The sequence below is a fragment of the Rattus norvegicus genome, chromosome 3 (genome assembly GCF_036323735.1).
Source record: "Rattus norvegicus strain BN/NHsdMcwi chromosome 3, GRCr8, whole genome shotgun sequence".
In the NCBI taxonomy this organism is placed as follows: domain Eukaryota; kingdom Metazoa; phylum Chordata; class Mammalia; order Rodentia; family Muridae; genus Rattus; species Rattus norvegicus.
In genome coordinates this window covers 110,661,855-110,685,552 of record NC_086021.1, presented here as the reverse complement: position 1 = coordinate 110,685,552, position 23,698 = coordinate 110,661,855, and the positions used below count along the sequence as shown (strand labels likewise).

Below are 23,698 nucleotides of genomic sequence, written 5' to 3'. Positions count from 1 at the left end.
TAATTTTCCTCAGAAAATTCTTTAATGGAGATAAAGACTTACTTCACAAACATTCCCTGAGCTTATCCGTAGACATGGCAACCATTCATTATGTTGCAATCTCTTGGGAGGACAGAAGCATCTCTTTTTCTAGAGGATCAAAGTGTCTTTTAAATGGGTGAATTGTGACAGTGCCCAGCGATGCCAGGATAACAGCAGAATTGATTTCTGAAAACACCAAAGTTAATGGTAAAGAATGTGTAGAAACTACAAAGAGGTATCAAAATTTAGTAATTATTACTTTGTGTTGTTTATGTTTGCTTTTATTTTTGTTTTGTTTTTAGAGACAGGATCTCACAGGTAGCCTAGCCTGACCTGGAACCAGCTGACCTTGAACTCTCAATCATCCTGTCTCAGCCTTCTAAGTGTATTTAACCCCTTAAATACAGTGGTTTCCTGCCGGGCATGCTGGCACACACCAGTCATCCCAGTACATAGGAGACTGAAGCAGTAGGGCTGAGAGTTCAGGCTACTTGAGCCACGGAACAAGTTCAAGGTCAACCTGGGTAATTTAGCCAGACCCTGTCTGGAACAAAGTCATAAACAGAAGCAGTTTGTTAATTTATTCCTTGACTTATTAACTCTACAACCCCACTCCCCAGCAAATTTACAGGTGCTTTAATTTTTATTTTTAATGGGGACTTGGAGAGGTGGCTCGGTGGTCAAGAGTCCTTGCTGTTTCTCCAGATGACCCTGTTTTAATTTCCAGCACCTACACGGTAGCACACAAGCATCTATGACTCCAGTTCTAAATGATCCCATGGTCACAGTTGCACTGACACTCATGTGGGTGACATGCCCATACATATAAACTTTTAAAACTAAGTGTAAAGGATAAAGTGCACATAAGAAATTAGGACAAAGGTAAGCAAGTATCGAACAATGATGTACTAATGTGTAACTTGGTTGCAACATACTTTGGCTTTTCATCCTAACTTTGCAAAGCCAAGGTCCAGAGCATTGTTCTTACTGGGACAGTGATTGTCTCTATGCACTGTTGTCATTTACCATGAAAAGTTCACTGCTGGTGCCAAGAAGCAATGGAATATGTTTAATAGGATGACTGTAGTTTTGTCATGAATATAAGTGTCCAGATTTCACTGTTCGTTCAATTAATTTCACTTGGTAGGAAGGGCTCTGGGTGGAGGGTAAGGAACAAAGACAAAAATCCCATTTCCTCTATGTGGGTTAAACTGATCTGTTTAGGCTGGTGATCAAATGGGAAGGTAGCAGACAGAGACAAGGAAGGATCTAGAAGCTACAAAGCCATTTACCAAGCTCTGGCCCTGTCACTCACTAGGTAAATGACCCTGAGAGGGTCACCTCCCTCAGACTCGTTTTCATCTTCAGTAAAATGGGTAAAATCATGGTACCCACAGCACAGGGTCATTTGTAGGAATGAGATAAGACAAGGCCCATCTTCCTAAATGATACCCATGACTGTCACTGCAGTGGAGAGGGAGCTAGGGAAAGAAAGGGCTTTGGAGCTTAGGCACCTGCCATTTTAGTATAAGTTGGAGTGAGGAACTATCAATTAGGATGCTTTGGTAGCAAGCGTGATAAAGGTGACGCTCGTAGTTTGAAAATTATTAATGTGCCTTTATTTTTAGCCTGCCCCGGGGTACATGGTTTTCACCCTAGACTTCCTAAGGAATCCCTCTGTCTTGAGAGATTTAAAGTATAACAGAGGAAAGCAAATAGGAAATCCAGCTTCTAGTGTTCAAAAATAGGGCTTTCCTGCACCTCTCAAGTCCTGCAAGCCAGCCAGCAGGAGGTTACATATCTTATGTAGCTGTAAAATTAGTTGTTAAGGTCCAAGCTAGTCCCCTGCACAGTGCCATTCAAAAGGAGGGAAGGAGAGGCTGTCCTGTGCTCCAGAGAGGGTATGGAAGGAAAGGTAAAAGGAGGCAAACCAGCACTAAGCATAGGTTCCAGCTTTCTGTGTAGCGTCATATCCTACAGCCTTTCTGTCTCTGGGGAAGGGACTTGGAAGTCTGTAAACAATCAGCAGAGCAGTCACATTCATTCCATTGGCTAGCCCAGGCCAGGCAGGGGCAGTCAGGAAGCTTAGGCATATGAGATGCTCTAGGGTATCCAGGAGGCTGCAACAAACTTGCTGTGGCCAGAAGAGGCCATTCACTCTTCTGGAGTGCGCAAACCTGTGCAAGCTGGTAGAGCAGGGGTCAGGGTGGACATGGCTCGGGGCCAGATGGAAGCTGACAGAATAGAGGCTCAGAGGTTTGCAGCTCAGAGGAGGCCTAAGCAGCAAAGGGAAGAACTCACCCTAGCCTCCCCAACCCCAGCAGATTGTTGAAAACTGCCTGACCCATATGACGACGGACCCTGTAATCTTCCCAGGCTGCCACTTCCACGTCTATAAAATTAAGAAGAAGAGAGGAAAATTTCAAACTCCCCCCGGCCATGAAAGTAGACTATTCCACAGCTAAAGTCCACTTGACACCTTTGTTCTCACATGATATTAACACAAGCTTATTAAATGTCTGAAGACTTAAAGTCACAGATAAATCTAACATCCCAGGCCAAGCAGTGATACACACTTTTCTCTCGGCACTTGAAGAAAGGTGAATCTCTGAGTTTAAGGCCAGCCTGGTCTACAGAGTGAGTTCCAAAACTGCCAGGGTTTCACAGAGAATCCCTGTCTCAAAACATAAAAACAAACAAGTCTAATACCCCAAGAACTGCACTATATGACCTCACAGCTAATGAATTTCAGATATACTACCTGACCATTATTATACTGTTATTATACTTAGGTAAAAGATTAAGCAGGGTTAACATACTCCTATTTTGTGAATTTCAATATTCTCTATTAAAATTATATCATATTATTCAGCAATGAAAATGATAAAGTATTATTACCTGTGGTACCACAGATGAATCTCAATTACCCCAAGTGAAAGAAGCCAGAACACAAAGTTAGCACAATCCTCCCACCGCCTTCACAGGCACCACTACTCTCTGATTATACACAGAACATCTAACATCAATGGCATGCCTTTAGAGACTCTTTTATGTTTTAATTTTAAATGGATTGTAGGGACTCAATACAGAAGCATAATATGATTCTCTTGATGCGAATTTCTAATTGTTCTTTTAGTCATCTTCTTTGGAAAAGGAAACTCTTAGGAAGAAGCACTTTCAGAAGAGAAGGCATGTGTGTCAGAGCAACCAAAACAAAGGTCTCTTATTCTAGAAACATCCATATATTTAAAAGGATTAGCAGAAGACTGCCTCTGTTTATGAATACGCTCAGGAAAAGAAAGTCAAAATACTTTCGTTTCAGAGAACTAAGCTGATGAACAGAAAGACGAAGGCCGTATGCCACTGGAATTCTCTTGCACAGAAACTAAAGTTGGGCTGGAGAGATTACTCAGCAGTTAAGAGAGCATACTCTTAACTGCTCTTGCAGAGGACCAGAGTTCAATTCCCAGCAGCCATGTTGGGTGACTCATAAAAACACCTGGGGCTCCAGTTCTGAGGGATCTGTCACACTCACACTCATGTGAGCACACACAAACACGTGACATCTTATTTAATGTTCTATTGCAGTGAAAAGACAACCTTATGAAAGAAAGCATTTAATGAGGGCCAGCTTACCGCTTCAGAGGTTTAGTCCATTATCATCATGGCAGGGAGCATGGTGGCACACAGGCAGACATGGTGATGGAAAAGTAGCTGAGAATTCCACATCTGAACTGGCAGGCAGAGTCACTGGGCGTGGCTTGGCCTTTTGAAACCTCAAAGCCCACCCAAAGTGAGATACTTCCTCCCACAAGGCTGCATGTACTCCCATAAGGCCACACCTCCTAATCCTTCCCAAGCAGTACCATTCTCCTAATGGTCAGGTATTCAAATGTACAACCTATGGGGAGGCATTCTTATACAAACCATCATACACACACACACACATACACACACACACACACACATACACACACACACACACACACACACACACACACACTTAAAAAATCAATCCTTAAAGTTATTTTTACATTCTAAAATTGACTTTCCTTCTTTTCTAGGTAGTGAAATTTTCACAGCTGAGTTTCATGGCACATGGTGACTTAACTTTCATAGGTATGGATCAGCAATTCTAGATGAATCTCAGAGTCACTGAAGGATATCCCTTCATTGTGGAGCAGTTGAAAACTTAAACCTTAAGATTAGCGGTTGTCCTTGTCATCTCCCTGTCATTACATGAGCAGCAATGGAGAACGAGGCCAGAATGCATGCTGCAATACGGACGGTGAGGAGAAAATATGGAAGTTCTATTTTGGTTGGTGGGTAAGAACTCTCAGTGGGTGCTCAGGTGGTTTTTGCATGCACATGGGTATTTTGTTTGCATGTGCATTTCTGCACCACAGGTCTGATTGGTGCCCAATCAGAAGAGAGAAGGTCAGAAGAGAGAGTTGGATGTCCCTGAACTGGAGTTATGTGCTGTAGATTTGATTTATTGTTTGCATTATGTTATTTGGGAATTGCACGAGAATCCCACATGTGAGACGCTGAGGGTCCCCGCCCCTAGCTGGTTCTGGTTGGGAAATAAAGTTGCTCACTGCTCATGGCTGGGCAGGGAGACAGAGACAGGACTTTAGGATTCAAGGGCAAGGGGACCGAGGAAGAAGGAATCACCATTGCTGGGAAAGGAAGAAGATCCAGGCTTGAGAGCTGCAGAAGGGAACACATACAATCATGTAATCGCTAGGGAAGAGCGGGGGCGCCCCCGCCCCATTGAGTCTAGGGTAGCAGTGATGGAATATAGACTTTAGAAAGTAAGAATTCGGGAGTGTTGGAGGGGAGGTGTTAGCAATGTAGAAGTTTGGGAGTGGCTCAGCAATTGAGCTGATTAAGGCATATTAAATATAAGACTCTGTGTGGTGTGTGTGTGTGTGTGTGTGTGTGTGTGTGTGTGTGTACTTCAATCAAGGATCCAGAGCATTGGGGTGGGAAACGAGGAACACGCACCACTGCTGCTTGGGAGATTAGGTCGGATTAATGTACTATTGCAACCGTTATGGACCCTGTGAGCCATCACGTGGGTGCTGGCCACTGAACCCAGGTCCTCTGCAAGAACAAGTACTCTTAACTGCTAAGCCATTTCTCCAGTCCATGTAGTTAGTGGCCATTACTTTACCAGTAGTTGCAAGTTTTGCCTTGGGGAAGCACCTTTCTCAGTTTGGCCATTTGACTTGGGTAGGGTGGACCCAGCTGTAATTCTAGGATGGTCCAATCCACCTGAACCATGGTCTTTTCAAAATGGGTCTGCAGTCCAATCTAAAATATCTAGGTGCAAAGAGATTTGGAGTTGTCTGGGCAGAGGAAGTTTCCTTTCCACCAGTAGGAATATCACAAGACATTCTCTTCAGTTGAGCACTGGTTATAAAGATAAGATTTGGAAGACAGCTCGGTTTATTTACAGGGTGTGGCATCTGGAGCTGCCAGGAACACACTCAGTAAGCAATAAAACCAGCACAAAAGGCTTCAGATGGAGAGAGCTTACACAGCATGCTTAGCACCCTTATGTCTCTAACATAGGCAGGAGGTTTGCTCTCTAACACCAGAGACAAATTAGCAATAAAATAAAGCTGAGGGAAAGGAAAAAACCACGGAGAGAAACAAGTTCTTCCCTGAAATCGTTTGAGCCATTGGACTGAGCACACATCAAGCCAGATTCACTTACTTGTAGGTAAATAAGCCAGTAACATTTTTTATTGTTTAAACGGGTCTTAAAATCACATTTATTCATTTTGTTTGGGATGGGGCGTGCAAGCAATATTGCCCATATGTAGGTAAGAGGACGACTTTCAGAAGTCAGGTCTTTCTTCTACCATTTGAGTTGGTCCCTGGGATCAAACTCAGGCTGTCAGACTTGGCAGCAAGTATTTTTTTTTTTTATAAATTTATTTTTTAAGATTTTATTTTATTGTATGAATACACTGTAGCTGCCTTCAGACACACCAGAAGAGGGCATCAGATCTCATTACAGATGGTTGTGAGCCACCATGTGGTTGCTGGGATTTGAACTCAGGACCTCAGGAAGAGCAGTTGGTGCTCTTAACCACTGAGCCATCTCTCCAGCCCCGTATTTTTTTTTTTAACTTTGTATTGAGTCTTTGAGTTTCGCATCACCCCAATCCTACTCATCTCCTTGTCCCTTCATACCCTCCCTCTGACTCTCAACCGCACCCAGAGAAAATAAAAAGCAACAGAAAATACAAAGCAAAGCATAAAGTACACCTCGTCACAGAAGCTGTAGCGTGTCCCACCCTGTAGCCCTTTGTCCACTCATCTTTATTTGCAAATCTTCGTTGCAATGAGCCATTGATCTCTTTCGAGGCCTCTGGCTTCCACTACACATCAGTACCTCACAGGGACTCCTCTCTGTTATCTTATGGTTGCCTCGTGTCAGGAAGATCCTGCAGCTTTGGATCTGCAGGACCGGCCCCTTCACACGCTCTAGCCATTCACAGAAGAGGTGGATTTTGGGGTGGGCCAACTCGAAGCCCTGGATCTGGCCCTGGGTGGTAGCTGAGTTAGTCAGCCTGCCAGCTCTGTCTAAGGGAGAGCTCTCCTGCTAGCTGCCCTGGCTAGCTCGCCGATGTTGTAGCTGTCCTGCTCTTATGCCCTCAGGTCTGGCTCACCCACACCCACGTCCCTAGAGGTAGTTCCACTGTGCTGCCCAGTCAGGGGGCCTCCCTGTCCCCCCTGAGTGCTGCAGCCAGTGAGGTCTGGGCCAGCTCTCCTGTCCCAGTCAGGGGCCTCCCTGTCCCCCCTGAGTACTGCAGCCAGTGAGGTCTGGGCCAGCTCTCCTGTTCTCCTGAGCAGGAGGGAGGGCATCTCTCCTCATCCATAACACCTCATGGCAGGCGAGTGCTGGGGCCAGCTCTCCCATGATCCTGCCACCAAGGTCAGCTCTACTGTGACGGGACGTATCTTTAACCCATAAGGCACTTCATTAGACAAGATAGATTTATTTTAAAATATCAAATTCTAATTAATCAGTGGTCATTTTTGGAGGGGTTGAGGACAGACTTAAAGATGATCCAACAGGGGCTGGAGAGACGTCTCCCTCCAGTTAAGAGCATTTGTTTCTCTTAAAGAGGTCCTGGCTTGAGTTCCCAGCACCCACATCAGATAAGTCACAGCTACATGCAATTCCAGCTCCGGGAAATTAAGCCCCCAATCTGGCCTCTGTGAGCTCCCATATACATGTGGCGATGGCATATACAGAGATACGTAAATAATAACAAGTCTTAAAGAAAAAAGACTATCCAAGATAAAAATGATTAAGACGATAAATTTTATATTATGTAAATTGTATGACAATCTTAAAAATAAGAACTAAGATCTGACAGGATTAAAAAAAATGTTCAACTTGAAATGTGTGGACCCTCTGAGTGTCTGATGCAGGCTTTGGAAAAGGTCAAAGGCCTGTCTTGGCCTCCAGAAGACTTTTCCTCCAGTTCAGGCATCCCACCTATTCCCAAATTGGTCCAGTGGTTTTCATTCTCAGGCTCTTGAGAGAAGGAAGAGAGAGGGGAGAATAAAGGGGGAGGGAGAGGGAAGGAGAGAGAATGGGGGGAGAGGGGAGGGAAGAAGAGAGAAAGAAGGACGGAGAGAGGGAGGAAGAGAAGGAAGGGGAGAGAGTTTCGTTCTTACACAGTACTTATTCTGTCTGCGATAACTGCGGAGTACATCCTCTGCACCATCCGATTCTCTTTTATCAGCTATCTCATCTTTATTTAATGGTGGACATGTTGAGTGTTATGAGGGTAAAAAACAAACTTGTCTTCACACAGCTGGCAGGTGTAGGCTAGGACCTAGTTCTTTAGGGGCCACATTCAGTGTTAAAGGTTCCCCTATCAACCTTAATTATTGGTGGAGGAAGCCAAAGAGAGATCCAAAGTCTCTAAGGCATAAGTAAGTCCTCACCAACATTGCCTCCTCTCTAAGCACCAAAGCCAGAAAAACAGTGGCTAGCAATATATCTGCTTTATCAATTATATGAGACCTCAGCACCATTTCTCTTTGATTAGAAATTCCCTAACAAGGGGCTAGGGAGAGGGCTCAGTTGTTGCTCTTGCAGAGGACCCCTGTTCAGTTCCCAGCACCTCTATGGTGTCTTATAACTGTAACTCCAGTTCCAGGGCATCTGACGCTCCCTTCTGACCTCCTTGAGCACAAGGGTTTGCAATGTGATGCACCTACATGCATGCAAGTAAAGACACATACGCGCGCGCACATGCACTCACACACACACACATACACACCACACACAGACACACACACATACACACAAACACCACATACACACCACACACACACCACACACACACACCATACACACATACACACACACACTCACACACACACCCCACACACACACCACACACACACATACACATACACACACCCCACACACACACACCACACACACACATACACACTCACACACACACCACACACACATACACACTCACACACACACCACACACACACACACACCACACACACATACACACATACACACCACACACACACACACCAAAATTAATTAATTAAAATTTCCCAACAAGCTCTCTTTGGGGAAGAAAGGGATAACAATTTTTGTGTTGAACTTTCACAGTGTATACTAGATTATGGTCAGCACTGGGCAAAGAAAGTGAGATAGAAATGGGGACTAAAAGAACTTGAAAGATCCAGATGATCTAAGAAAGAGAGTGACTTGGACAAGGTAGGAATAAAGGTGGGCTTGAAATATGGTGTGGTGCAACTAGGTATTCCTTGATGTGGGATATTTGATCACACTGTGAACCCAGAGATTATATTATATACTGGGGAAAAAGAGGTGTTTTTAGTTGTGGAGGGTGGGTGTGTCTCAGCCTTAGCTTTAATCCAAACTCTTTATCCAAGAATCTAATGAAATGTGGCTAAACATAAGCCCAAGGCAGTGCCATCCACACCTAATACCCGAGCGTTCCCCTGGCCTCAGGCACCCAGCAAGTCTCCTCTGTATCATCTCATTTAATCACCCTCTGTGAGGTAAGCATACGCTACAGAAGCAAAGCCTCTGTTAACTCACCAGGATCCTTCTTGTCTAGCTACGGGCACCCAATTCCTGATAAGGTTTCCCCAGAGAAATAACCCAGGTGAGTCTTTAAGACTGAGAATAGAATTTTGGCTTATTGGGCCAGAAATAGAAACCTTACACTGTACTCTGATTTTAATCTGTCAGAGTAAGGTGTAAGATCCTGTTATGGCAAGCACTGATTAATTCTCCGAGACTGTAACTTCCACCATTTGGTTGGAAAGAAATTGCTGAGCCACGAAGTGACTGCTTGTCATAAACACTGGCCTTGAAACGTTCTCTAGTTCTTGCATCATCTACAAACAAAGGGACTCACTAAACAGATGCTCGCTGATAGCTTGCTGTGTACTGGGCTCTCTGTAAAGGTAAATGGGACTCTGTCCTTCAAAGAGCTTCTTGTCTGTTGGAGCAAACAAAAAAGGCACTTGAACAGCTCTGACTAAAGAGCTTCATAAAAAATAGCACTGGAGGTGAGCTGTGATGAGTAAGGAGAAACTCTTCAAGACATTTTAGGAAGGAAAGATCTAGGCAGAGGAATTGCCATCTGCACAGTTGTAAAAATAATGAAGCCTGGCTGGGTGGGGGTGGTGGTGGTGGTGGTGGTGGTGGTGGTGGTGGTGGTGGTGGTGGTGGTAGTGCATGCCTTTAATTCTAGCACTCGGGAGGCAGAGGCAGGCAGATCTCTGAGTTCAAGACCAATCTGGTCTCTGGTTCCAGGACAGTCAGGACTACACGGAGAAACCCTGTCTTGAAAAATGTAAACAGGAATTAAGACTCTAGGTTTATTTAGACATCAAAAGGGCACTAAAACACAACATGGATCTTGGGACATGGCTCAGTTGGCCTTATATGCATGACACTGACACTGTGGGTTCAGTTCCCAGCACCCATATCAGGAAGCTCACAACTGCCTGTAACTCCAGCTGTGGGGCATCCCATGTTCTCTCTGGTATCCCTGACACCAGGTACACATAAGGTGCACATACATACACACAAGCATATATGTCAAATATGTATGTAAAACAGAATATTATATATACTATGTATATGAAAAATATATGCCTATATGTAAAATACATGTATATAAAATACTTCACATATATGCATGTTTTCATATTTCTTTTACTCATATACATAAAACAAAATTGATAAAATACATTTTTCAAGGAAAGCCTTGGAGTGGACAAACCTGAGATCAATTTGAGTGTGATCATTTTCCGTGTGATTTCAGGAAAGTCACTTGACTGATTACAGCCTTAATTTCCTCATCTGTGAAACAGGCTTCATGGAATTGGGTGACAATTCGCTGAGATAATATATTTAAGTTATATGCATGTGCATAATATTGCCAGCCTGCTAATAACAGAAGCTGCTGCATTAGTAACACTGAGCCAGAGAGATGGCTGTTAAGAGCACTTGTTCTTGCAGGGGACCCAGCATGGTGGTGCACAACTATCTGTAGCTCCAGTTTCAGGGAATCAGACACTCTTTTCTGACCTCCACACGTAGCAGGCCTGTGCACGTTTATGATGCAGATACACGCAGGCAGGCTAAGACTCGCACACATAAGATAAAAATCACTATTTTAAATTTCTAACCTAGGGTAGCAATGGCCTCAGTATGCTATTCACCTGATATCATATAGCAGTTTGTATTGTCTTTGATTTGGAAAAGAGATTGGTAAAAACTGTTACAGAGTTCTACTGCTGTGAGATATTGACATTTACTGTCCCTTCTCTGTACTTTAAACACTTTTTAATTATGTTTCAGGTATGTGCATGAATGTGTGTGTAAGTATGTGTACGTTCTTGGATGTGCATGCAAGTCAGCATATGCATTAGGCACATATATCATAGCACATGTGTGGAGGCCAGAGGACAGTCTGGGAGAGTCAGTTCTCTCTTTATACCATCTGGGGATTTAAACTCAGGTAATCAGGCTTGGCTACAAGCTCCTTTTTTCACAGTGAGCCATTTCATGAGCCCCTCTTTGCTCCTTCAAGACGCCTCTTCTGTGTGTCTACCTCAACACCTCCATCATTCTCTCTTGAGGTTCTGCAGAGGGTGATCCCCACTGGGCTGAGTTCTTTATGAATAAGATTATCAAGTCATTTTGCCTTCACTGCTCTTTTAAGTCTTTTAGATTTTGCAGGTAATAGACACTCATATGTTTGCCAAATTTTAAATAGCAGATTTCCTTACTAGTGCACATCTTGACGATTTTGCAAACTTCTTACAAAGCCTTAGAGGTAGCAGGAACCAAAAGAACTAATAATTTTTTTAATAGAAGAGGAGCTTGAGTTAGGAGTGGTTGCCTGCTAGAATTGTGCTACTAGCTCAAGGATAGAACTTAATTTTTGTTCGTATGCTAAACACACATGACTTATTTCTGTAAGCAGGGTCTCCTTGTGGAGCCTGGGTTAGCCTCAAACTCATGATCCTCTGGTCTCAAATGCTAGGATTACAGAACCGCGTCACTTTTGTGGACTATGTATCATCCCTTGAGTCAGACGATAGTAGGCACTGCAATTCTGTAAATGAAACATGCACCCTTGCTTTTAAAGACTTGATACAATAGTCAAACAAGTAAACCTCCAACAACTGCAGAGCAATGAGGGGAGTCCAGGGCATGTGACAGGCGATGTGGGCAGTGATTGATGTACTGCTCTTACACAGCTGCACGATGGTCCAAATGGTAAATGACTTCTGCCACTGGCCAGCAGCCACCTCTCTCTTTTCCTTTCCCCAGCCATCTCTATGGTTCAGAAATTAGTTAGAAATGAGTCTGCAGTCTTAAGAAAAATGACTATGTGGTCCTAAATGTTCCAGCGAGGCAAAAAGTTTAACTTCTGTAGAAGGTCTTATCAGATCAAGCAAGCAAGAACGCCCAACACAGGTCCCACAGGATTTAACTCCTAATGTAAGAGGGTCTTGTGCCTCCCATTCTCAAGGGATTGGCTGATTTAAAGTGGCCCAGTTGGTGGGAAGAATGTGATTTTATGCAGAGTACCACCAGAGCATGTATTTTGATATCAAGGGCTAACCCTGGAAGAATTTGAACTTTTGCCAATTGCTTTTTTTTTTTTTTGGACAATTTTTTAAATGTCATTTTGTCTTGTTTAACTGTATCCCCATCAAAATTCCTACTCAATTCTTTATAGAGATAGAAAGAGCAATTTGCAAATTCATTTGGAATAACAAAAAAGCCAAGATAACGAAAACTATACTCAACAATAAAAGAACTTCTGGGGGAATCACCATCCCTGACTTGAAGCAGTATTACAGAGCAATAGTCATAAAAACTGTATGGTATTGGTACAGAGACAGGCAGGTAGATCAATGGAATAGAATTGAAGACCCAGAAATGAACCCACACACCTATGGTCACTTGATCTTTGACAATGGAGCTAAAACCATCCAATGGAAGAAAGATAGCATTTTCAACAAATGGTGCTGGATCAACTAGAGGTCAGCATGTAGAAGAATGCAAATCGATCCATTCTTATCACCATGTACAAAGCTTAAGTCCAAGTGGACAAGGACCTCCACATGAAACCAGATACACTCAAACTAATAGAAGAAAAAGTGGGGAAGAGTCTTGAACACATGGGCACCGAGGTAATTTTCCTGAACAAAACACCAATGGCTTATGCTCGAAGATCAAGAATCAACAAATGGGACTTCATAAAACTGCAAAACTTTTGCAAAGCAAAAGACACTGTCATTAGGACAAAATGGCAACCAACAGATTGGGAAAAGATTTTTACCAATCCTACATCTGATAGAGGGCTAATATACAAAATATACAAAGAGCTCAAGAAGTTAGACTCCAGAGAGCCAAATCACCCTATTAAAAAATGGGGTATAGAGCTAAACAAAACATTCTCAGCTGAGGAATATCAAATGGCCAAAAAGCACCTAAAGAAATGTTCAACATCCTTAGTCATCAGGGAAATGCAAATCAAAACAACCCTGAAGATTCCACCTCACATCAGTCAGAATCGCTAAGATAAAAAACTCAGGTGACAGCAGATGCTGGCGAGGATGTGGAGAAAAAGGAACAGTCCTCCATTGTTGGGATTGAAAACTGGTACAACCACTCTGAAAATCAGTCTGGAGGTTCCTCAGAAAATTGGGCATAGTACTACCCGAGGACCCAGCTACACCTCCTGGGAACACACCCAAAAGATGCTCCAATATATAACAGGGATGCATGCTCCACTATGTTCATAGCAGCCGTATTTATAATAGCCAGAAGCTGGAAAAATCCCAGATGTCCTTCACCCGTGGAATGGATACAGAAAACATGATACATGTAAACAATGGAGTATTATGCAGCTATTAAAAACAATGACTTCATGAAATTCTTAGGCAAACGGATGGAACTAGAAAATATCACCCTGAGAGAGGTAACTCAAGGGCAGAAAAAATACATGTGGTATGCACTCACTGATAAGTGGATATTTTAGCCCAAAAGCTCAAATTACCCAAGATGCAATCCACAGACCACAGGAAGCTCAAGAAGGATAACAAAATGCAGATGCTCCCACTCCTTCTTAAAAGGGGTAAAAATATCCATAGGAGGGGATATGGAAGCAAAGTTTAGAGCAGCGACTCAAGGAATGTCCATTCAGAGTCTGACCCTCATGTGGCCCATATATATATACAGCCACAAAACTAGGTAAGATTGATGAAGCTAAAAAGTGCATACTGAAAGGGACCGGATATAGATCTCTCCTGAGAGACACATCCAGAGCATGTCCAATACAGAGGTCAATGCTAGCAGCAAACCACTGAACTAAGAATCGGACCCCTTTAGGGGGAATTAGAAGAAGTATTGAAAGAGTTGAAGGAGCTTGCAACCCCATAAAAACGACAATGCCAACCAACCAGAGCTTCCAGGGACTAAGCCACTACCAAAAGACTATACATGGACTGACCCAGGGCTCCAACTGCATATGTAGCAGAGAACAGCCTTGTTGGGGCACCAGGGGAAGGGGAAGCCCTTGGTCTTGCCAAGGTTGGACCCTCAGTGCAGGGGAACATGGGGGGGGGCAGTAAGGGGGATGTATAGGAGGAATACCGTATGGGGGAGGGGAGGGAATGGGGGTTTATGGATAGGAAACTGGGAAGGGGAATAACTTTTGAAACGTAAGTAAAGAAATATATCTAATAAAAAATTAAAAAAAGAAAAAAAGAAACTACAAATGAAAAAAGAAAAAAGAAAGAAAAGAGAGTAGATGGGCTGGAGAGATGGCTCAGAGTTCAACTCCCAGCAACCACAAGGTGGCTTGTAACTATCTATAATGGGATCTGATTATGCAGACAGACCATTCATATACATAAGTTATATAAATAAAATAAAATCTTTAAAAAATTATAAAAAAGAGAAGTAAAGTCAGCAGATTTGCTTACGTTCCCCACACCCATGAATGTCCAGAATTCTGCTTCAGTTCTCGGGAGTAGTCTCTTCTGATTGGATCCTCGCAAGGCACAACTAATTTGTTGATATGTTTAAATAGTTCAAATATCACCCTTGAGAATATTTCAAATATCACCCTTGAGAATACACAGAGAGAGTTACGATTGGACAGCATGTACAGAGAACCAACTCAGGACAAAGGCTTGAAAAATGATTTTGAGGACTGGGAAAAATTATATAACACACTCATAGTGCAATACAAAAACAGTCATGTAAGTCATTATGAGGCAAGCCTGAAACCTTGAAGATTGCCTGAAACCTTGATGTACTTTTTTTACAACTTGCTGTGAATTTTTAATCATTTTGAGAGTTAAAAGTTTTTATATAGGAAGGAAATTTATACTGCTGTGTGTGCATTGTTTGGTTTTGTTTCTCTTAGTTTTTGAGATACAGTTTTGCTCTATAACTCAAGCAGGCTTGAAATTTGCACCACAATCCTGGGAGTTTTGTTAATTACAGTAATATTTGACATAACATTGAATTTGAAATTTTGCTCATTAGAGGACAAAACTGCAATATTTGATAGAAACCAAGGGGTTCTAGTAGGCCCAAGCATGGCAAATATGGTGTCGACAGGTTTTGCCTTTTACCCTATTCCCCCTTGCTAAAAACTGTTAGATTACATTCCTAAAGAGAGCCACCACGGTCTATTTCCTTATTTTGCCACTACCTCCTCCCGAGCTGACCACCAAGGTCCAGCTTTCAAAGCACTGAGGTCCAGTGGTCAAAAGCCCATTCTTGGCCACCCTACTGAACCCGTCCAGTCAAAATCAAACACCTCATCCTAACACAGGGTTTCCTCTTTTCCCTTTAGAAACTGCCATTTGCCTATGAGCCACATCTGTCTCCTCTCCACCCAGAGACAGTCCTTTGCTCCTCCAGGATGAATATCCTGTGGTGGTTTGAACAAGAAGGGCACGTATAGCCTCATGGGTTTGAATGCTTGGCCCATGATGAGTGGCACTATTAGGAGGTGTGGCCTTGTTGGGGGAAGTGTGTCACTGTGGGGGGTGGGCTTTGAGGTCTCCTATGCTCAAGCTAAGCCCAGTGGGACATAAAGACCCTTTCAGCTGCAAACCATGTCTGCTCACATGCTATCATGTTTCCTGCTAAAACAATAATAGACTAAACCTCTGTAATTGTAAGCCAGTCCCAATTAAATGTTTTCCTTCATAAGAATTGCCAAGGTCATGGTGTCTCTTCACAATACAACCCTAACTAAGACATAGCCTTTCTCTCTCTTTCTTGCCCCTCTTTTCTCCTTTCCCTTGCCTCCTATCCTGTCTTTGTCCCTCTGGAGCAAATAAATCCCCTCTGAGGAGAACGTGGTCTTGGTATGTCTTGTGCTGACTCCAGTCCTTTTCAATAATGGTAGTGCACATCTGTAATCCCAAATGGGTAGACTCAGGAGAATCAGAAATCCCCCCACCCCTCCATCTCTCAGGAGCTACAGACACTGAGTCACTGAGTGGGGGTGGGGGGGTGGAGTCAGATTCCTGAGTGCTACAGCCACTGGTACGTTTCCCTTCCTCAGGTAAATACCTCCTACCTACTCATACAGGTAACACATGCACACACGCGTGGGCACACACACACACTCACACACACACACACACCACACACACACCACACACACACACACACCACAGCATACACACACTCACACACACTCACACACTCACACACTCACACACACACCACACCACACACACACACACACACTCACACACACACCACAGCATACACACACTCACACACACTCACACACACACCACAGCATACACACACTCACACACACTCACACACTCACACACTCACACACACACCACACCACACACACACACACTCACACACACACCACAGCATACACACACTCACACACACACACTCACACACACACCACACCACACACACACACACACACCACACACACACCACACACACACACACTCACACACACACCACAGCATACACACACTCACACACTCACACACTCACACACTCACACACACACCACACCACACACACTCACACACACTCACACACACACCACACCACACACACACACACACACACACACACTCACATACACACTCAAAAGGAAGGAAAGAAGAAAGAAGATGGAGGTATGAAGGAACATTGTTGAGAAAAAAAGAGGTTGGTGCAAGGGGTAAGGCACTAAGGGAGTATAATGGAGAATATAGTCAAACTTTATTGCATATACATATATATGTGTATGTGTCTGTGTGTAAGAAAGAAAGAAACAAACAAAGAAATTCGAGTTCAAGTCCAGCCTCTACTACATAGTGAAAGAGTGAAATTGAGTCAGCCTGGGCTATATGGAACCCTGTCTCAAAAAGAAACAACATATAAACAAATAAATAATAAAAGATAAGAATTGTAATGATAAAAAAGCTATCTTAAAAAAGATATGTCTATTTGACATATGATACAGAGCCAGGCATAGAGGTGCATGCCTTTAATCCCAGCATTCAGGAAGCAGAGGCAGGCAGAGCTCTGTGAGTTCCAGGACAGTCAGATCTATAGAGTGAGTTCCAGGACAGTCAGGTCTACACAGAGAAACCCTATCTTGAAAAAAACGAACAACAACAACAACAACAACAAAAATATTTTTAAAATAGGACACAGGTCATCTCTCTGAATAGTCAGTCATATGTAAAGGTCCTTTTTTTCTTCCAAAGTTCTCAGGACCTTGGAGGTCCCACCCTTTGTGGCGTCTGCTGGTTCTGCTACATGTTGTTTCTCCCCCCCTCTCTCTTTCTCTCTCTCTCTTTCTCTCTCTCTCTCTCTCTCTCTCTCTCTCTCTCTCTCACACACACACACACACACACACACACACACACACACGTTGGTGGCTTTTTAATAAGTGTTTGTTGCAGTTTTCCTCTTCCAGCTAGCTCCCAAATAACTGAAACTGGACTATAATGTTTATTTAACAAGCTTTAAGGACACAACAACTGAGTAGTATTGCTCTATTTTAATCCTCTAAACTAATCTGGCTACCTCCTAGTCAAAATCCCAGTGATACTCGCATTTTAGTACTCTTCTGGCTTTCTAGGTTCCAGATGTTTCCCTCTGGTGTCTCATGGACTCTCTACCCGTGGCAAATCCCACTTCCTCTTTCTCCTTCTCTCACCCACAAACCCTGTCTGAGAGGAAGTCCAGCCCCATTCTCTCTCCTGCTCAGTCATTGGCCGATCAGCTTCTTTATTGACCAGTCAGAGAATAATTGGGAAGCAATGTTTATACAACATTGAGATAGGATAGTCTCGGAATAAGGATTGCAACCAGATGTGGAGCACAGAAATCATCATTTGAATAATACATGGATAATCTTTACACAGTGCACAGTAACATTATGACTACACTCTCTTGATACACAACACACACAAACAAAGTAAATTTTGGCCTTAAATACAAATAAATAGAATTCCATTTAGTAAGTTTCCTCGAATCACAAGATAAGTTTCAAGGATAACTCCAGAATCGGAAATGAATGGCAGTTTTTGTGTGGAAAAAAAATACCTTAATCACCACATACACATATACAGAATGCATGTGTGTGATGTCTACACCCACACACTCACACACACACACACACACACACACACACACACACACACACACTTTCATATCTTACTCTTAAATTTTCACACACTCTTTTTTTTGTTTTCTGGGTTTCTTGAGACATATTCTTGTTATATTGCCCAGACCATCCTTAAACTCATGGACTGTAGGGTTATGGAGTCCCATGTCCACTCTGCCACAGGGTTTGGCTGCTGGGACAGGAGAAGTTTGACTGCGTTTTCCCCACACTGTTGCGGGATGGTTGATGGGCTGTAGGGACACCACTCCAGAGGTGGAGAAGCGCAGTCTGAGGCACACAGCTAGATCTGGCTCAAGGGGCCCTAGTCCTGCAAGGAGGCCAGGGCAGTCAGATTCTCAGGCTCTTGGGCATCCAGGCTCTGCTGGAAGCCGTTGGAACAGCAGAGAACAGAGTGGGGGCCCACGGATTAGATCTAGCCTGGGGACAAGGGGGAAAGAGGGGGGTTCCGGCTGGTACCGCGGGGAGAGTTCTTGGCTTGCAGGGGCAGGTTGCAGGCTTGGTGGCTGTGGTTGCACAGAGACCTTCTAGCGGAGATTAGACAGTAGCTCTGTAGGCGAAGGCCTTCTCTGTGGCTCTCCACGGCGGATCCCAGTGAAAAGAGACAGTCTGTGGTTTTAAGGCATTTATTGTCATAGCAGAAAGTGGATAAGTAAAACTGTACCCCACTTCTCAGGGTGGTCCTGAGATTACCTTTTACCGGGAGGAGTGTCTGGGAAGGAAAGTTCATTGGCCAAGCCTCCAGGCCTTTAGGTACTTGTTATAATGGAAATCTGTCTTGAGCCTACGTGATTTGTCACATCCTCTACCTCTAGCTGTGTGTGCAGGGGCTTGAGGCGCTACATGACTAACAGCCAAAAATCTATGGAGTGCTGCAGCTAGTGACAAGCCTGGCTCTCCGGCAGTCAGGCGCAACACCTACTGTCCCTTCAAGGTCACCAGGGTTTCAAGTCTTAGCTCAACTGAGAACCAGGGTGCCTTTCAGGGTCCTGCAGTGGACTCCCTGCCTCTGTGCCGCCAACACCCTATGTATCTTACTTTTTTAATATTCATTTCTAAGTCTTGATTTTTAATCAAGGAATAAAATCAAGATCACCTATAACTTTTTAAAAAATCACAAGGAAGTGAAAATTTAGCAAATCTATATTTAAATGTAATATATACATCTTGCTTTAGTTGCAAACTCAGCAGTGACCTTTCACATTCAGTTACTTAAAGTTTAACAACGTAAGACTACAGCAATGGCTAAGCAGTTAAAAAGCATTGCTATGCTTGCAGAGGACTCAGACTTGGTTCTCAGCACCCACATCAGACTTGGTGGCTCACAAACAACCAGTAATTTCAGCCAGGGTATCTGCCAACCTCTTTGAACCGATGCACACACAGTACACATAAACTCGCACAGGCACGTTGAGGTTTGGTCTGTTGCTGTGTATTGTGATGCTAAATATTGGCTCCATAAGGTCTGGCTGCATCCAGGGAGGAGGAAATAAATCCTCATGTGCACCAAGTGATACTATGTAACCTTGGTCCTTAATTGAAACTGTCCATTGAAAAAAGATGCTGGGCAGAAGAGAAGTAGGCGGGGTTTGGGTTCTCAGGCTTCGGGTCTGAGGCAGGACCACAAGAGGGAAGAGAAGGAAGATGGAGAGAGGACAAAATGCCATGGGTAGGTGAGTCATCAAAACATGACCGTGAGGGTTGGCCAATTGGAGTAAGAGGAGCCCAGACGGAACATGGCAAGTTATAGCTCTGGGTTATTGATAGGGAATTGGATATCAATAGCTTAGAGGGTATCTGCCCAGCTATAGTGATTTAAAAACTTATCATAAGTATAAAGGTTTTGTGTATTTTTAAAAAAAGATTTACTATATTTATTTATATGAATACACTGTAGCTGTCTTCAGAAGACAGCAAGAGGGCATCGGATCCCATCACAGATGGCTGTGAGCCACCATGTGGTTGCTGGGATTTGAACTCAGGACCTCTAGAAGAGCAATCAGTGCTCTTAACTGCTGAGCCACCTCTCCAGCCAGTATTGTGTCTTTTTACCTGGGAACTAAATGATCCAAATCAGGGAAGAAACTCCAATTAATATTAAGTATTTACTGCAACATAGGCACCTACATCACGTTAATAGTGACGGCTCAGTGATTAAAATCACTTGCTGTCATTTCAGAGGGCCAGAGTTCAGTTGGAAACTCACAACCATCTGTAATTCCAGTTCCAAGGGATCTCAGGGGATCTGACATACTCTCTGACTTACAGGCTCCTGCACACATGTAGCACATGTACATATACTCAGGCACATGCATACAACATAAATATCTTTAATTAATACATTCTTAATTTAGCAAAAGTTTAACAAAAGTTGATATATATGATAGATAGATAGATAGATAGATAGATAGATAGATAGATAGATAGATAGACAGACAGACAGACAGACAGACAGAGTCCCATGTGTATCCTTGGCTATCCTGGAACATTCTGTATAGACCAGGCTCACCTAGAACTCGCAGGGACTCACCTGCCTCTGCCTCCCAGAGGCTGGAATTACGCATGCATGCATTGCCATACTTTCTGGCCCTGAAACATATTTAATACACCTAACTATTGAACACCATAGCTTAGCTGGCCCTACCTTTGAAATGCTCTGAACACTTGCATTAGCCTATAGGTGGGAATCCCAGAAGAATATCTTACCATATGTTGTTAGTCCGGGACATAACCAAAACTTAACATTGGAACTCAGGTTTGCACTGAATGCATATCACTGTCTCAGCAGCATCACCATGAAACTGGAAACATGAAGCCTAATTACTTTAAGTCAGGGACCATCTGAAGTAATTAAATCGATTCTGATATTATAAATCTGATTGGCATAATAGTTCCCTGTTCCTCTCGAGCACTTCAGATAATTTACAGGACAGACAATTCATGCTTGAAGAATAATTTTATGCACTTGAACAGTTCTTTTAAGTGTTATAAATCAAATGGATTATTACAGTAAGACTGCTTCTCAGTGTCTAATGCTTCAAAAAAATATCTAACATCTCTGAGTTTAAAATTACCAATCTAAAATAAATTACATATCTCAGATAAAATAAGCTAGCTTGTAAGATTCTCAGCTTGCTAACTCTTAAAAGTTGTATAGTGTAAGAGTATTTTCTAGGTCCCAGCTTTTTCCCATCATTCCTTTCTTTTTAATTAATTAATTTGTTTATTATATATGAGTACACTGTAGCTGTCTTTAGACACACCAGAAGAGGGCATCAGATCTCATTACAGATGGTTGTGAGCCACCATGTGGTTGGTGGGATTTGAACTCAGGACCTCTGGAAGAGCAGTCAGTGTTCTTAACCACTGAGCCATCTCTCCAGCCCACCTTTTTTTTTTTTAAAGATAAGTTCTCATTGTGTAGTCTCAGCTAGATGGATCATGCTGTGCTCACAGAGATCTATGCCTGCCTCTCCCTCTTGAGAGCTGAAGTTAAAGTGTGTTCCACTCTGCCCAATGTAGCTTTTCTTTTTTTGAATTTTTTAAATTATATTTTATATGTGTGAATGTGAAGGTATATACAGGCACATGTGTGTCATAGCAGTGTCATGGAGGTCAGAGGACAACTCGTGGGATTTGGTTCTCTCCTTCTACCATGTTAGTCCCAGGGACCAAACTCACTCAGGCTGTCAGGCTTGGCAGCAGGGCAGCCTTACCCATTGAGCCATCTCACTGACTCTGGCCCCAGCGCTCTGAAGTGTCGGTCTCAATTCCATAGAGATGCACTGAATGTCCGAATCATGAGGTGCTGCCACAAGTAACATGTTTCTGAATGCACAATAACCGAAAGTAGGTTCACAGTCACGCAATGGGGAAGGGGACTGAGATGGCTCAGTGGTCAAAGGCACTTGCAAACCCAATAGCTTGAGTTTGATCCTCAAAACCCCCTTAAGGGAGAAAGGCTCCATAAATCATCCAGGGACCTCCGCCCTGGTACCATGGCACATGTGCACATCCTACAACAATAGTAAACAAGAATTTGTAGAAAATCAAACACGAGTGAGCTTGATGTTGTTTGTGGTAGCTGGCCCATGCTGTGGCACACAGCTTTACTTCAGCCTTGGTTCTGAACACAAAACATCCGTTGCTTGCACTGCGTATGCCATCAGGTAATCCACCATGATGGCTGCCTGACACCCGGCTCAGATTTGAGACTGCCGTATGTGATGACTTCTAATAATTTTATTGTACATACACGTTCTCTTATAGTAACAGTGTGGTTTCATTATGGACAACAAAGACTTAAAGTTGTAATTAAGGGGTTGGAGAGATGGCTCAGCGATTAAGAGCACTGACTGCTCTTCCAGAGGTCCTGAGTTCGATTCCCAGCAACCACATGGTGGCTCACAACCATCTGTCATGGAATCCAATGCCGTCTTCTGGTGTCTGAAGACAGCTACAGTGTACTCACATACATAAAAAAAAATCTTTAAAAAATTGTAATTAAACTTATCCATTTTACTTTATATATGAATATTTTTTCTTGCATATATGTCCATGTACCATGTGTGTGCTTAGTGACTGTAGTTATCAGAAGAAAGCCTTGGGTCTTCTGGAACTGAAGTTATAAATGGTTGTGAACCATGTGAGTGCTGAGAACTGAACCTGGGTTCTACAAGAACAAGAACTTTAAACTGCTGAGCCATCTGTCCAGCCCCAAAGAGTTTTAATATTTTCCTAACATCATTTCTCAGCGTGTAGGTATCAATTGGTATATCTGTGGGTTGTATTGTTAGAGCTGTTTATTTACAAGCTGTGTGAGTTGCTGGCTTGAGTGTCATAAACATGTCCCTGCCACTCTCTACTCTGCAAAGTGGAGGCCTCAGAACTGACACCTATACAACAGGGATAGGGGCCAGGATTAAAAGTGGTGCATGCTTTTAATCCCAGCATTTAGAAGGCAGAAGCAGGCAGATCTCTGAGTCTGAGGCCAGCCTAGTCTACAGCATGAGTTCCAGGACAGTCAAAGCTACACAGAATAACGCTGTTTCGAAAACTGGGGGTTGGAAGGAGAGCCCTGTTTTTAAAAACCAAAAATAATAATAATAAATGAACAAAGATAAAAAATAACAATATGGATCACCTCTCAAAAACATTGAAGAAAATCTACTCGCTGAGGTGTCAAATATTAATTTAATATTTAATCATTATTTTAAAAAACAAAAAATCACTCTCATTATGCAAATTTTCTTTTATCTTTAATAAATTACATATGGGTCTGGAGAGATGGCTCAGTGTTAAGAGCACTGACAGCTCTTCCAGAGGTTCTGAGTTCAAATCCCAGCACCCACATGATGGCTCACAACCATCTGTAATGGGATCTGATGTCCTCTTCTAGTGTGTCTGAAGGCAGCTACAGTGTACTCATATATAATAAATAA

At 43.1% G+C, this 23,698-nt stretch overlaps 1 protein-coding gene and 1 long non-coding RNA gene across 3 annotated transcripts in view; one reads left to right on the top strand and one right to left on the bottom strand.

Annotated features, from left to right (window-relative positions):
* Positions 1 to 23,698, bottom strand: part of LOC102549184 (uncharacterized) — a 63,279-nt gene that overhangs the window by 32,739 nt on the left and 6,842 nt on the right. The window lies entirely within an intron of this gene.
* Positions 145 to 23,698, top strand: part of Caprin1 (cell cycle associated protein 1) — a 78,920-nt gene continuing 55,366 nt past the window's right edge. The window contains exons 1-2 of one of the 2 annotated variants that reach the window (XM_063284152.1): positions 145 to 228; positions 4,086 to 4,309. In XM_063284152.1, coding sequence (XP_063140222.1) covers positions 4,271 to 4,309 — 39 coding nt within the window. In that variant the 5' untranslated portion in view covers positions 145 to 228; positions 4,086 to 4,270. Of the gene's footprint in view, positions 257 to 4,085; positions 4,310 to 23,698 lie in introns of both variants that reach the window. The other variant, XM_039105438.2, reaches the window with a different exon arrangement.